This window comes from Diceros bicornis, chromosome 23 (assembly GCF_020826845.1).
Source record: "Diceros bicornis minor isolate mBicDic1 chromosome 23, mDicBic1.mat.cur, whole genome shotgun sequence".
Taxonomy (NCBI): domain Eukaryota; kingdom Metazoa; phylum Chordata; class Mammalia; order Perissodactyla; family Rhinocerotidae; genus Diceros; species Diceros bicornis.
In genome coordinates, this window is record NC_080762.1 from 46504448 (window position 1) to 46520455 (window position 16008).

Sequence of the window (16008 nt, forward strand, 5' to 3'; positions counted from 1 at the left end):
AGAGCTTATTATAAATACAGACTCTCATGCTTCATCCTAGACCGACTGAATCATAATATGCATTGTAATCAGATCCCCGGTTGATTTATATGCACGTTACACCCACCATGCTTTTTTATTTTTCTGTATCTTTGTATGTGCTGTCCTGCTTGAAATGCCTTTCCTTTGTTTACCAAGAAAATTCATACTTATCTTTCAAAATCCAGCTGCTCCCCATAAGCCCTTACCTGAGTCCCCAAGTAGAATTGAACATTTCCTCCTTTGTGCCCCTGTTAGATCATATGTTAAAGCATGTACCATATTGTATTTGAAACTGTATGTTTATGATTGTCTTCTCTACCAATTAGTGAGTTCCATAAAGGCAGATATTGTCTCATTTGTACTTTTCATTTGTTTAACAGATCTTTTTGGAACAGAGACCCTGGATTCTTATTTTGCTTTTTAATGACTCTGAGCACTGGGGTAAAAAGATGATTAAGATATAGACTTTGCCCTTAAGAAATACGCTAACCTGGATAAAAAGGGATGAATAGTAGTGATTGGCTTGGCATTGACCAAGAAGGAGGAGAGTGGAGAGAGAAGAGTAAATAAACCCATTTTTCCTCTTTACCTCTTCCTTTGACCTTTGTCCCATTGCACTGATGAATTAAGAAGATTTACTGCTTCTTCTTAACAATTTAAATGAAAGAAGATCTTATTTAATTATTTTTTTCCTTTTTAGATAATCCAAATATAGCATTTTTTTCTCTTTATGCCCCTGTTTTTCCTAAAAAGTGTGAGTAGAAGACAGTAGACCAGAGGAGGGAGTCTTTTTTTCAAAATAATGTTTACTTATGTTTTTTAACTTTAAGCGTATCATAGTCTCAGTTTTTTAATAATATAGGAAAGTGGAAAAAAATTAAAATACCACTCATATTCCTACCACCTAATAACCACTTCTACTAACATTTTAGTGATTTTCTTTTTTAAGAAAATCCTTTCCCTTCCCACCCTCATAGATTAAGCTATATTAAATATATAGTTTCCTATCCCACTCTCTCCTGACTTAATGTTATAATAAAAGCATTTACTCATGTTGTTTTGAAGTTTTCAAAACATAACTTTTGTGGGAGAAGATGTACTTTTTATTTTTTGTTCTCCCCAATTACTTGAAATGTGAGCTATATTCTTGCTTCAGGAATAGGAGGATATATATATATATATTTTTTTTTTGGTGAGGAAGATTCACGCTGAGTTAACATCTGTTGCCAGTCTTCTTCTCTTTTTTGCTTGAGGAAAATTAGCCCTGAGCTAACATCTGTGCCAGTCTTCCTCTGTTTTGTATGTGATGTGCCTCCGCAGCATGGCAGATGAGTGGAGTAGGCCCGCGCCTGGGATCTGAACCCGAGAACCCGGGCCACCAAGGTGGAATGCGCAGAACTTGAACCACTTGGCCACAGGGCTGGCCCCAGGAGGATATTTTTTAAAAGCTGAGAGAGTTTGTTCTGTTTTGTAGTGGCCCAAGGAAGAAGGAAATTTTTTTTTTTTAATTTTATTTATTTATTTTTTTTCCCCCCAAAGCCCCAGTAGATAGTTGTAAGTCATAGCTGCACAGCCTTCTAGTTGCTGTATGTGGGACACGGCCTCAGCATGGCTGGAGAAGCGGTGCATCGGTGCGCGCCCGGGATCCGAACCCCAGGCCACCAGCAGCGGAGCATGTGCACTTAACCACTAAGCCACGGGGCCAGCCCAGGAAATTCTTGACTGGAAGCAAAGATAGTAATAATGGAAAGTAGGAGAAGAAGGCAAACTAATCTCTAATACTCTGAAAAGAAAAGGCGGGGCAAACAGGGTTTTGACCCCGACCAAGATGGTGCCACTTAGGACTTAGAGAGCACTGTGCTAGTTCTAAGCTGTGGACCTTGGGAATCTTCTTTGTCTTGTTTAGGAAGTTTAGGGGAAAGAGAAGTAGAGGAAAGGGAAAGTGCCAATCTTACTGCCAGGGCTAAAGTGGCTTGTGATCCAAAAGTGGGACCTGGAAGACATTTTCTTTTAGAAACTTTGATGTGATCATTTGGTGGCAGTCCCTCCTTGCTATGTGACCTTGGGTAAATTGCTTAATTTTTCTGTGATTTCGTTTTCTCACATGTGCAACGGGGATAATAGTATCTAGCTTTTAGAGGGAGGGGTGTTGTGAGGATTAAACAAGATAATGTATGTGAAGCACTTAGAACAGTGCCTAGCACATAGTGAGCACAGTAAGCATTATACAGTATCATAATACCATCAATTCTCATGACTATATGAATGTAAATTATGGATAAATTGGCATATGTGTGCTGGCCTGGGAACCAAAGTCCACTATATAAGATTGGGTCTGTCTGAAAATACATTTCTGTCCAAGTTCAGAACTGATTTACAAATAAACTTCTGAAACGTAATATGCCCATTAGTATGTTGGCAGTTATCTCCATACGGGAAAAGATAATAATGAGGAGCATTAGTGTTTCTCAAGGAAATAGGGGGAACATCTCCTTGCCTTTTATCCTCTGCTTCCCTTACTCCCCATCCTCTTTGTAGAGGGAGCATCTGTTTGAAAATAAAAAAGTACTTGGTTTTCCTTTTTATAAAATTTTGGTTTATAATATTTACTTACTTTCAAAATTCTTAGAGAAATATTGCCCTAAAGATTTTTCATTAGACTTTTTTGATATAAATACCATTTAAATGGTAACAATAATAAATTATAATACTTTGTCCTTTGTCTTTCATTGATATTTTTGCGTTGCTAAGAATTTTGTTCTCCTGTTTTGTTTCTTAGATTGATTTTGTGGAACTTCTTTTTATTTCAGGATGTCCAATTTTTTGGCTTTTAGTCAGCTTGTTAAACAGATTGCCTTATCATTTTGTGATCCATTTTGCCCTCTTGTTTCAGAAACCAAATCCATTAACAAAAATACAGTTGTGATAACCATGGAAAATGCTACCCTGTACCTCAGATTCCAAGCAGTGGAGTGGGCGTTTCCCTCACACATGACTCTCTGCTTTTCTTCCCGGAGTGTAAGGAGAGAGCCTTGTCCCCAAAAAGCAAAAACTACCGCCTATCATTTTGTAGTTTTTAAGTTTAATTTTTTTAGGCCTTGAAGACTTTTTTATTTTCAACAGAGCGTTAAGAAGTCCTCCTAAGATCACTAACAGTCTTATTACGGAGTAAGGAAAGCCATTTTAGGACAAGAACAGGAAAAGGGGTAATTGCAAAGGGACTTGGTGGAGAAGGAAAAGAATTCACTTAAAAGAGGTAGCTACCAGGTGTGGGAAGAAGGGTACCAGAATTCTGGAAGGAAATTCCTCTCCACTACTGGTTTGCTCTGACTAGGCTATTCAGAAATCTAAGTGCTACAACCTTTGACTCATTGCCTTAAAAATGTGTGTTCAACTTAATATAGTGACTGATAAACATCAATGTACAACAACAATTTCACAATAAAAAAAAAAATGTGTGTTCAAGATGGGTGTGTTTTATGTGTAATATTTTGCCCCCTTTAACATGAATCAGAGATGTCTAGGTGACCAGGTGTTATAATGTGCCAATTCAGAGGTTCTCTTCCAATTTAATGAAGTAGAGACAGTTTTTTCTTTCTTTCTGTGTGTATATTTCTAGAACGTTTAAATTTTTTTTAAAATAGTTGTTCTTCAAGTAATATTTTTAAAAATATTTTTTATTTTAAACATTTATATTATTAAAATTTTAGAAGCCAGGAGATGAAAAAATGATCTTAATACTGTAGAGGTGGGTCCCTTTTTTCCACTTTTATATTATTTAATGCTGTGGTGAATATATTTGTACTTGTGCCTTTTTCACAGTTAAAGAAAAATATTTTGAATAAATACTTGCATTAGAATAAATTCCCAGAAATGGTATTACTTGGTCAAAACTGTTTTATGGCTCTTTATAAATACATATTGCCAAAACACTTTCCAGAAGGGTTGTGATGGTATATTTTGTAACCAGCAGTATAGCACAGATCCAGTTTATCTGTGCAATCTCCATTAATGGCTGTAAGATTTAAAAAATTTCATGTTCTTAAATGAAAAATTGTGCATTGTTTTACTTGTTACCAAAGTTAAATATTTTTCTTTATTTGTATATTTTTAATATCTTTTTCAGTAATCTCTGAAGTGTCTGTTTTCTGGTTTCTATTGAATTTTCATATATAGGCAATGTAACGAAACCTGGAATTGATGCTAGTAGCTTGTTAGTTTTAATTTTCCATGTTTACATTTTCAGAAGAAAATTTGATATCACCTAATTTGAAAAGTATTAACCAATTATAGAATTTATATGGACATATTACTTTATAGTTGTATCTCATATGCTATAATTCTAAAGGTCCTGGAAATATTAAGTTTTTCCTGATGATTTTTTTCCAGATTGAAGAAGGTATTGTTGTAATGGAAGATGATTCGCCAGTGGAAGCTGTGAGCACACCTAATACTCCTCGAAACCTTGCTGCATGGAAAATTAGCATTCCGTATGTAGACTTTTTTGAAGATCCCTCCTCTGAAAGGAAGGAGAAAAAGGAGAGAATACCTGTGTTTTGTATTGATGTTGAAAGAAATGATAGAAGAGCAGGTAGGAAGCTTTATGCATACCTTTATGAAAAGATGCCCATTAGTCTGTATTTATTAGGAATGATAAACATTTTGTTATTTCTAACTATTGAATAAGACTGCGTATCCAAAAGATCTGTCCAGAATAGAAAATTGAATGAAAGCTTAGGATTTTCTAGGTTATCTCTATTATTAGTTAACTGATTAATTTGTTCAACCAACACTTATTGAGTAGATGCCTGCCAGACACCTGACAGTCCAGCAAGGCATTTTATGTAATGTTCTTTTAATGGTTTTGCTGCCACCATCATTAGCCATTATACTTAACTGACTATTATTAATGCATATAGCACTATATCAGGTATTATACCAATTTAATTAAGACAGCATTTCTCCTCCTCCATTGTTGTGGACTAATTAGAATTGATAAAAATATGATCAAACACACCTTTACAAGTTTTCTTCATGTTTTGCTATCTTTTTTCTCTTGGTTGTTTCAGGTGTGGACTGTTATAAAGACAGGGGGTATATAGCATCCATAGCGAGATAAACAGTCACCACCCTGGGCTTTGTCCAAGGGATGGGCAGTTGGTGGAAGCAAAAGCACATCAGAGTTGTGCACATTTTGAAAATGATGAGCAGAAAAATAAAGTTGAGCTCATGAAGAGGGAGCTGTCTGTGAGGAAGGAAGGAAAAAAAGTGGCAGTGTTAGAAACTGGTTTCCAGAGAGGAGTGGCTAAGTGAGAGTGGGAAGGTCAGTGCTAATAATTCCCCTTATTTGTTTTTCAGAAAGTACTAGGTTTTTTTATTTTTCTCAGAAGCTGATACATACAGCATAGGAATGGGGAAGGGAGAATGCTCAGAGTAGCTAGCTGTGATTTTCCTATTGTAGCCGGGTACCAGACAGCGTCTTGTTCTGGCCAGTTCTGAGTCAGTGCTGTGTGATTTTGCTGTACTTGCTCATCAGTCCTACTAGTTGCTCTTCTATCTCAGCACTTTTAATAGGTGTACAAACTATTGTCGTCGATATCATAGTCTGATTTCAGTTTCAAACAGTTTGCATCTTTTGTCTGCTGTTTCTACGGATTGGCATTTTAAGTGTTGGAAAGAATTGAAAAGAAAGATCTTAGTTAGCTGCTGGTTTCAATTCCTTCCTGTGCCTAGTACTTAAAATCTGGCTCTTCTCACACTGTTTTTGTCTCTCAGGAAATTATTTAAAACTTCTGACTATTTGGATATAAATCCTTACCAAGATAAATAAATTTATGTGAGCATGTAGTAACTTTTGTCTTCTTTTGAAAGATTTATGTATGATATACTTTTAAATCTTTTGAGAATATACTTTTGTTTTTGCCTTTTGGACAACCATCTTTAATTTTTGTGCTTTATTTTAAAAAGTCTGACAATAATTTAACCATAAAATTAAAACCAAAAAATCTTAAAACTTGTGTTCTAAGGATAATTTTTGTCAGCAGCGCTGCAGACTTTTACTGTCAATGTAACATGCAATGTAATATGCTCTTAGGAAGCCATAGCCTATGAGGGAAAAAGAGTGTATCATTTAAATACTACATTGATTTTATATATGTAGCAAAATAGTGATTTCAGAATTTAAAAACCCAAACCAAATATAATGTAGAACTTTTAAGACCAATGTTGAAGAAGAAAAATAGAATTTGCTTTGTAGGTTGTGACTATATCAGGTTGGTTTTGTGTGAATACAGGTGTTGTTTTGGACTTGTTTTGGTTTTAGTTGACTTAATCCATTGCTTTCCAAATCTATGCTAGAATGAGATGCTAATAATAGCAGTTAACGTTTTTATGGTGCTTACTCTGTGCTATGCACTATACAAAAGTGCTTTAGGTGGATTATTTTATATAATAGGTAAAATTATTTTTATTCTAAGCAAACTAAAGCCCTGTGAGGTTAAGTTATTTTTTCAAGTCCACATAGTTAGTAGTGGGGGAACTGGGACTGGAGCAGGCAGTCTGACCCAACTCATTCTTTAGACCATGACTTTGTGCTGTCCATTTTGGTAGCCACTAGCCACATGTGGCGATTAAAATTAAATTATATTCAAATTTCAGTTCCTTATTTACACTAGTCACATTTCAAGTGATCAGTAGCAATATGTGGCTAATAGCTACCATATTAGTGCAGGTAATATAGAATGTTTTCAGAATTGCAGAAAGTTCTATTGGATAGCGAGCGCTATTCTATACTGTATTAGATCAGGATGATTGGTAAGTATTTGAGAGACCCAAAATTAATTACAGATTTTTATGATATACATCATTTTTGTGACATTTAAAAAATAACCATAATTGCATAGTTTTTTGGAGTTTCTGTCAGCTCCATAATTCTGTGGAATAATGTATAAATTATTGAGATAACTTCATAAATAGGTGAAGTTTATCAATCTAAGTAATTTAAAATTAAAATATGGAATAAAATATGTTAATAATGTGATGCCAAGAAGTAATCATTAAGACTGGAATAATTTCCAGCTTTGTATACTTAATATTTTAAATACTGCATCCTTTTAGAAGTTTGTAAAATTATTTATTACTCAGTATGTATTCATTTAATTTACAGTTGGGCATGAGCCTGAACATTGGTCTGTCTATAGAAGATATCTTGAATTCTATGTACTTGAATCAAAACTAACAGAATTTCATGGTATGTTGTCCTTTTTGTATAAAACATTACATTTCAGCATTAGCCTTCTTAAAAGCTATTGAACTAGATTACTTTTTTGATTTAGAGTATTGTACCAAGGAAATGTAACAGTGACACTTGTGTACCCTGCTATTGATAATAGAAACATACTCTTTTTATGTTATTTCTGCCTATTTATATTTTTTAAGTTTTTACAGTGCACATTTATTGCTTTTTAAATAATAATATTAAAATTTAAAAGATAGCTTTTCTTTAACTATATTTTAGAAAAGGTTCTCTTTCCAATTTAATTTTTGTTTTATCTTGACGAGGCAGAGAATTTAAACCAGGCATTTCAGAGTTGCTCTGTTGCTTTACTATCATCTTCCTTGGTAAATGCGTTTGCTATGCATCATGGTGAATGTTTTGATTTAGCTCTTAGATTTAAATATGGAAACAAAACTTGTGGTTGAATGTTTCTTTTGAGGGTAGGTCAATCAGAAAAGGGGAGCACTTTTCCTTTAAAGGTCTTCCTCTCACCTTTCAGTCTCTCTTATCTGTCCGTTTATTTTAGTTAATATCAAGGATATAGTTATAAAGTATTTCCAGTCATTTTATACATAGATTGGTGATTTTGATTTGTGTATTCTGAATCTTTTTATTTTTGAAAAGCTTTGTGGCATGTCCCCTGATCCAAATTCAGGTTGTTTCTGAATTGAGAAGGACAAGGAGGCTTCTTTACTCTGCCTATAAGAGCAAAGCCCATGATAAAAAGATTATAGGAAGATAAAAAATACAGGGTCCCACTCCATACTTTTTGCCTAGATTTTGAGTTTGTACTTGTCTTTAAATGATTTTCCCTTTGTCTCTGCCAGTGTGGTACAATGCCATCCTTGTCTTGTTCTTTCTCTGAGAACTTTTCCTTTCTGTTTAGAGTTGAAAGAAGATCATTATCTCCATACTTTAAAATCTTGTATCAACCAAAGTTGGCTGGATTCCCAACAACATTTTTTCTTTTTGGTGCTAAAATTTCTGAAGTCAACCCTATCTGAAAAAGCGTGTCCATGGTTTTTAAATTTTGCTTTTAAGCTTGTCTAGCATTGGCAAAATGCTGTCTTTTTTCCCACAAGAGAGTAGGTATTTCTTTAGTAAGATTTTGTCTAATAGAATCTCACCAATTTCAAAATAATCTCATGATAAATTTTTGAAGCTTTTTTTACCAGTATAGAAGTTTAAATAAATCTGTGTCAGTGAAGAGTGGTGATATTTAGATATCATTAGACTCAACTTCTTCGGTCTGGACTTCTGACTTGAAGCTCTTTGATTTTGTCAAGATTATTTAAAGGATAATGCTACATGTCTACAAGGCAGCATTGTGAATCTGAATTTGCCGTAGTAAATTATATATTAGATTTTTAAAATAGTAGCGGAATATAGTAATAACTCTCATATATATTAATTTCAGGCACATTTCCTGATGCCCAGCTTCCTTCTAAAAGGATCATTGGCCCCAAAAATTATGAATTCTTAAAGTCGAAGAGAGAAGAGTTTCAGGAATATCTACAGGTATAGCACCAACTTAATTTTAAAACATTGCTAATCATAGCATTCTCTAATTTGTCTTTTTCTCTTGTATGTATGTGATTTGCCTTACAAATACTCGTCAATGTGGATTTCTAAAATTCTTTTGTTTAACAATTTTTTTCCATGTGGAAATTGTTGTCAAGAATATACTTTTTTAAAATTGATAACCAATGAAATACCAGATATTTTCTTAGAGGAAAAAAAGTCTTGTGTTGGGCTAACCTAAGCCTAACTTTTGGTGTGGGAAGTTAAAGAAAGAAAAACTTTAGGTGTAAAAGATTAAATGCATTCTAAGAATACTAGATAGTTTTTGTTATTTTTGTCTTATTTTTTGTTTGATTTTATGTTTAACACTTTCTGACTTTTGGAATGTTCCTTCCTGTTTGCTCCTCAGTTCTTTTTTTTTTTCTTTCTTTCTTTCTTTCTTTTTTTTTTTTGGTGAGGGAGATTGGCCCTGAGCTAACATCTGTTGCCAATCTTCCTCTTTTTGCTTGAGGAAGATTGCCACCGAGCTAACATCTGTGCCAGTTGTCTTCCATTTTGTATGTGGGACGCCACCACAGCATGGCTTGATGAGCGGTATATTGGTCCCTGCCCGGGATCCAAACCAGCAAACCCTGGGCTGCCGAAGCAGAGCGTGTGAAGATGCCCCCAGGCCGGCCCCTCAGTCCTTTTTCTTTTGCAATTTTTAGATGTTTTTCCAATTTCTTGGGATCTCCTGACTCTCTGCCACTCGCCACATGGAATTGAATTCCATTTTTCTCAGCATGTGTGTGTTGTGTTGTGTAAACAATGTAATTAGTATATTATTTCCATTGTTGGTACAATCAGCTTAAAAGTTACTTATTTGAGACTTCTCTAAAATTAATGATCATCTTTCTTTAATCAAGTACTTAAGACCAAAGAGTGGATGCTTTTATTTAAAAAAAAAAATCTCTTTTATTTGGGCATGGAATTTTGTAGTTTTTATTAAGTGTTAATTCATTTAAATTTGGATGCCTTCTAGCCAAAAATAAGTACTTTTTAAATTAAATGTATTGAGCAGTGTAAAAAGGGTATTTACATTTTATTTCCTGTATTTTGAACTGTCTGTCGGATAATTCAACTCAAAGTATTTTTTATATAATTTTTTGGTGGTGTGAAAATTGAAACATGAAATAACTATTACCTACTGCAAGGATATTTGAACACAGAATATACTGGTGTTAACCTGTGTCTTTGTTGATGCATTAACCCATTATTAGAACCGACTAATTCTTTCTAAGAAGAGTACCTCATTCTAAAAGAAATATTTTCTGGTCACGTGGAGTTAGAGGTTGCAGTACTGGTATTTTGTTTATACAGATTTCTACTCATAAAGTTTTGTAACTGTTTCATAGTTACAAAACTGAATATTAGGTAAGACTAAGTTACTTTTGGCTTTAAAAAGTCAGTTTATCTTGTAAGAAAATAGTGTTGTAAGAAGAACAGACAGCAGATTGTCCATGTTATTTCACGTTTCCACATTTAGTTTTCTGCAGAACCCTTTATGCCAACTTTTTGTAATTATCAAGAAAGTTGTATGATATTATAATACTTGTTTTATAGTTGAGAAACTGAGAAATAATATTAGCTAATGTTTAATCTTCCTTCCTGTGTATCAGGTACTGTGCTAAATGCTTATTTGTATAACAACAGTATAAAGTAGGTAGTGTTATCTTCATTTTACACGTGAGGACACTGACTCTTAGGCAATTTGGAAACTTTCCTAGGGACACCTAGCTAGCAAGTGGAAGAGGCAGAATTCACGCCCATTCATGCCTGACTGCAGAGGCTGGTGTCTTACCTGTTATGCGATACTGTTCTTTCTGTGAATGTAGTTTTGTTATTCTGAATATAAAATAGCTTTTCAGGATTTAAAGTTGTTTTCTTGATTTAATACAGTTTTAATCACCCTTCTAGAGTTTTAAACTGTTTTTTCCTTTTTTCTTTTTTTGTGCATTCAAGAAACTTCTGCAGCATCCAGAACTGAGTAATAGTCAACTTCTGGCAGATTTTCTCTCCCCCAATGGTGGGGAAACACAATTTCTTGATAAGATACTACCAGATGTAAATCTTGGTAAGTCAATTTAAAGAATCATGTATAAAAGGGTAAACTGAAAAGAAAAGAATCAGCATTTTCAGATTAATTTAGAAAAATAGTTTATATAGTGAAGCCATGTGTCAAACTCTAAAGGACTTCTTGTACACGGTTAGTAGGAATATAAATTGGAAAACACTGGAGAAACAGTTTGGTATAAAACTGAATGACCCAGCAGTTCTTCTCTGAGATATATACTCTAGAGAATCTTGTATTCATATTTAAGAATGTTCATAGCAGCATTGTTTATAATAGCCAAAGCTGGAAATAATATAGATATTCATCAGCAATAGAATTGATAGATAAATTGGGGTAAATTCATAAGATGCATACCTATGGCAGTGAATACCTATAGCATATAGCTACTTGCAGCAATGTCGATAATCCTAAAAACACGATGTTAAATGAAAGAAGCAAGACGAAAGACTATGTATAGCATGATTCCTTTACATTTAATACAGACCAAGCTAAGCTGGAAAAATTTGAATAAAATTGTTAAAGATAATAATAGAAGAAAAGCAATATTTCTAAATATATTTTATATAAGGTAATTTTAAGTATATGTAGAACTGAATGAATGAAGTAAGTATTACAAGTGGACATTTGGTTTTCATCTGAATCTCTCCAAATTAATAGATTTAGTTGAGCCAAAATATTTGGTGTGTGTGGGGAGGTCTTCTTATCAGGGGAAAATGTGAGGGCACTTTATATTCAGTTATATATGGTGTTTAGGAGATAGAATTGGGTAGACTTGGTTACTGACTAGGACTGACTGACAGAGAAAAAATGATCAGAGATGACCCAGGTTTCTATCTAAACAACTGGATGAATGCTGTTACTTGCTGAGACAAGGGAATAAATTAAGAGTAGTTCTGAACTGAGTTTGTAGAATCTGGTTGAAGAAGTTTTACAAGGCAGCAGAGGCCAGGAGACAGGCAAGGAGTGGAGATTTGAGTGTTATTTGAAATCAGATTGAGCAAATAATTTGGCTCAGGAAGAGCATGTAGAAGAGAGAAAAGCACAGGATGAAACTCTGTAATCTAAGGAACCTGGGAAATTCTAAGGAGGGAGGAATAGTTTATGCGGGTACCAAAAGAGAAATAGCGTGGTGGAAGGGTTGGGTGGTTTGCATGTCATAAAACAATCTCTATTTTTATCTTTTATTCTTAATTCTCCTGCTACTTCTATGTCTACTTTTTTCTAAGTTGAACTGAAAGAAAGTTAAGTTATATTTATCGATTTTGACTAATTTTGCAGTCTTTTCTAAATACTTGAGAAAATCTCAGGATGTTTGATGTGTTATAATAAGGGAACCTAGAGATAAGATGAAGAAGAAATTTTGGCAAATATATTCTTAATCTAAAATTCAGAATGTAAACTAAAAAGTAGCCAACTTAAATGTTGTAGCAATTCTTAAAACTTTTTTTCTTTTGAGTAAATTTTGCATACTTTTAGATATCTTTGTATTTTCACCATTGTTTAAAAACATTTCTTATGGATAATTTCAAATATACACAAAAGTAGAGAAATTTGTGTAATGAACTTCTCACTCTCTTTTAACAGTTATCAACACTTGGCTTCTTTCATCACTTCCCCCACCTCCTACCCCACTAGATTATTTTAAAGTATATCCCCAATGTTGAATCTATAAATAGTTAAGAATACCATATATATTGTAAATTTCTGTTGTGTGAGATGGTCAATTATAAATATTGTTTACTATTTTACTTTTTACTTGGCTGTTTAGTATTTAAAATTACCTAATGGTGTATTAATATGAGCAATTATGAGGTATGTTATGCCTTCATAAAATTAATATTTTACTTTTAATTGCAGGGAAAATTATAAAGTCTGTTCCTGGAAAACTAATAAAAGAGGTGAATAACTGATTTATGTGTATTCTATAACATGATAGTTATAAGCATATTTAAATATCAATGAATTTTAATGGATTATATGATACTAAAAATCATAATCTTGATTTTCAATTTTCATACCATGGTCTGTCACAACAGAAAGGTCAACATTTGGAACCTTTCATCATGAATTTCATTAATTCTTGTGAATCTCCAAAGCCTAAGCCAAGTAAACCGGAACTGACCATTCTCAGCCCTACTTCAGAAAACAACAAGAAGGTACTGTGCATCCCTTTAAAGAGCCTTTAAGTTTGAAGTTGTCCTACTTGAGATGACTTTTCCATTATAGGGAGAATCCTATATTAATGAAATGGATGAGACTCTGTATTTCCTTTATATGGAAAGTGGTAGTACAGTGTAAAGAGGGTACTGTATCTAGTTGCTGGGTTTTTTACTTTAATGGGGTAAATGTTTCTTTAGATGTTGATTTGCAAACATCTACCATTTCTGCATTTGTGGATTTTTTTATGTGGTTTTAGGCTGTAAATCACCAACTTCCAATAATCAAGGAGTTAATTGCTATAATATATTTATGTTTATTTGATGGTATTACCTAATTTTAATGGCTAATAAAATGTTTCATCCATTCATTAAACAAGTATCTCATTGTATGCCTACCATTGAGTGCTAGGCACCGGGAATATAAAGATATGTTCCCTGTCTGCAAGAAGCTCAGTTTAGTGCCAGAGTAGTACCTAGCATGGGGAGCTGTGTGAGCTCAAAGGACAGCCCTCCCCCCACACCAAAAAAACCCTTCATTTTTGTAATTACTTTAAAAGGTGTTTTTAATATTTTTTTCACTTTATAACTTTATTATTGGTAAACAGAAATAATCTTGCTAGATTTGTATTAATTTGAGTAATGTATCTATTAATTCTTTTAGATTTATACACTTATCTGCAAATGATGGCAGGTTAGTTTTATTCATGGCTAGGACCTGCTATACAAAGGGAATGATTTCAGTGTTTCATCATTAAATAGTATAGTATTGCTTTTCTCATAGATATCCTTTATGAGGTTAAGGAAGTTTATATCCATGTTTATGGGTGGACCTGGCCTATAATTTTTTTCTCATTCTGTCCTTTTCAGGTTTTGGTATCAAGGTTATATTAACCTTTTTCTATTTGCTGGTAGAATTATAATAGGAATTATTCTTTAAATAATTGATAGAACTTGTTGGTAAAGTAATCTAGTCCTCGAGTTTTGTTTGTAGGAAGTTTTTTTTTTACAACCAATTTAATTTCTTTAATGATTATGATATTCTTCAGGTTTATTATTTCATGAGTCAGTTTTTGCTAGGTTATATTTTTCAAAAAATTTGCCACTATCTAAATTTGAAAAGTTTTTGGTCTGAAGTTTTCAGTAATACCCTCTTCTCTTTTCATTTTCTCTGACATCTGTAGTTATGTCCCCTTTTATTCCTGAATTGTAGCTTCTTTTTCTTTCTTTTTTTTTTCCTTTTCTTTTTTAATCTATCTTGCCAAAGGTTTTGTCCATTTTATCTTTTGGCGTTGTTGATCTTTTCTATCAGACTTTTTTTAGTTCCTTAATTTCTGCTATTTGATTATTATTATTGATAATTGACTCTTTTTGCATATTTTGGGGGTAAGTAGGTAACTAAAGAGATTTAGTTGCATTTCATCATTTTTACTATAAGTAGTACTTCGTATCTTGTTTTTTTTCACATTGATTAGGTCTTTCTTTGGATATTGTCTAAATAAACTTGGCTTAAAGCTAATGTTCACCTCTACAGACCCTTTAAATCATGTTAGTTTTAAAATTAGCTATCATTAATATATTTATATATCTTTATATGTTAATTTGCTCCTTTTGGTATAAAAAACAAAGGGGTTCTTTATGGATAATGAATTATGTATTATGTCTAAAATGAATGTGGACTTTTATGTAATTTTGAGAGAACATGTATTTTTTTAATTCAATTTTGGGTATAGATGTGGAATTTTGGAGGCAGATCTTAACCTATCTGATATTCTGTTTTGATTGGAAAAAGTTTAAGTGCCTTTACTCTGTGTCACTTTAGCCATAGTGATTATTATCAGCAGGTATAATAAACTATATATCTCTTTATTATTTCAACTTTTACCTTAGCTTTTCAATGATCTGTTTAAGAATAATGCAAACCGTGCTGAGAATACAGAAAGAAAGCAAAATCAGAATTATTTTATGGAGATGATGACTGTAGAAGGAGTCTATGATTACCTGATGTACGTAGGTAAGATCTACGTGGTTACTGTTAAAACCTATTTTCACTCATGTATCATATTTCTTCTGTGATGCCAATTAATGCTCTTGAATATTGCCCCATTGTAACTTTTTTTTAATTGAAGATACTTCTTTTATAAGAATTGAATACAATTGGTCTTGAATATGGTAAAGTTACTAGTGTTTACAAATAAAATATTGACCTTTTGTGTTTTTTATATTGAAAAATGTTCAAAATATCTATTTATCTGAATAATGAAATATCCATGTGATCCTTCTCAGGACGGGTGGTTTTCCAAGTTCCTGACTGGCTTCATCATCTCTTAATGGGAGCTCGAATCCTCTTTAAAAACACCCTGGAAATGTATACTGACTACTATCTTCATTGTAAGCTAGAACAGCTATTTCAGGAGCACCGTCTGGTGTCACTCATAACACTTCTCAGAGGTTTGTATTTTCTCATGTTTTATGTACTCTTAATGATTTTAATCAGATCTAAAAGAGTGAGAAGTCTTGTTTTTCTTTGGTTTATTAGTATTTCTACTATGAGGAAATATTTTGTGTATAATAGGTGAAAATTCCAGCAAATATTTCATTTTATCTCTTTTAGATGCTGTATTCTGTGAAAACTCTGAACCTCGTTCTGTCCAAGATAAGCAAAAACGAGCAAAACAGACCTTTGAAGAAATGATGAATTACATTCCAGGTGTAGTATTTAAGAGGTCGTTTAATATATATTAGCACTCCTTTGAGGTCACAATGTATAATAGTTACTGAGGTTAATTTTTACTGTGAATTTTCATTTTAGAAATAGTTATAAGGACCAATTAAAGTTAACTCATTAGTTAAATAAAATTTGGTTTTTATGATGTTAGCACTAAAAACTTTGACAAGGCTGTTTCTGCTCACACATTAGC

At 33.1% G+C, this 16008-nt stretch overlaps 1 protein-coding gene across 6 annotated transcripts in view; it reads left to right on the forward strand.

Moving 5' to 3' along the window:
- Window positions 1-16008, forward strand: part of SNX14 (sorting nexin 14) — a 66461-nt gene that overhangs the window by 46456 nt on the left and 3997 nt on the right. For 5 of the 6 annotated variants that reach the window (XM_058566679.1, XM_058566682.1, XM_058566677.1 and 2 more), the window contains 9 exons: window positions 4411-4612; window positions 7187-7270; window positions 8715-8815; window positions 10820-10931; window positions 12789-12829; window positions 12968-13087; window positions 14978-15101; window positions 15374-15538; window positions 15702-15797. In XM_058566679.1, the coding sequence (XP_058422662.1) occupies window positions 4411-4612; window positions 7187-7270; window positions 8715-8815; window positions 10820-10931; window positions 12789-12829; window positions 12968-13087; window positions 14978-15101; window positions 15374-15538; window positions 15702-15797 (1045 nt within the window). The remainder of the gene's footprint in view (window positions 1-4410; window positions 4613-7186; window positions 7271-8714; window positions 8816-10819; window positions 10932-12788; window positions 12830-12967; window positions 13088-14977; window positions 15102-15373; window positions 15539-15701; window positions 15798-16008) is intronic. The other variant, XM_058566680.1, reaches the window with a different exon arrangement.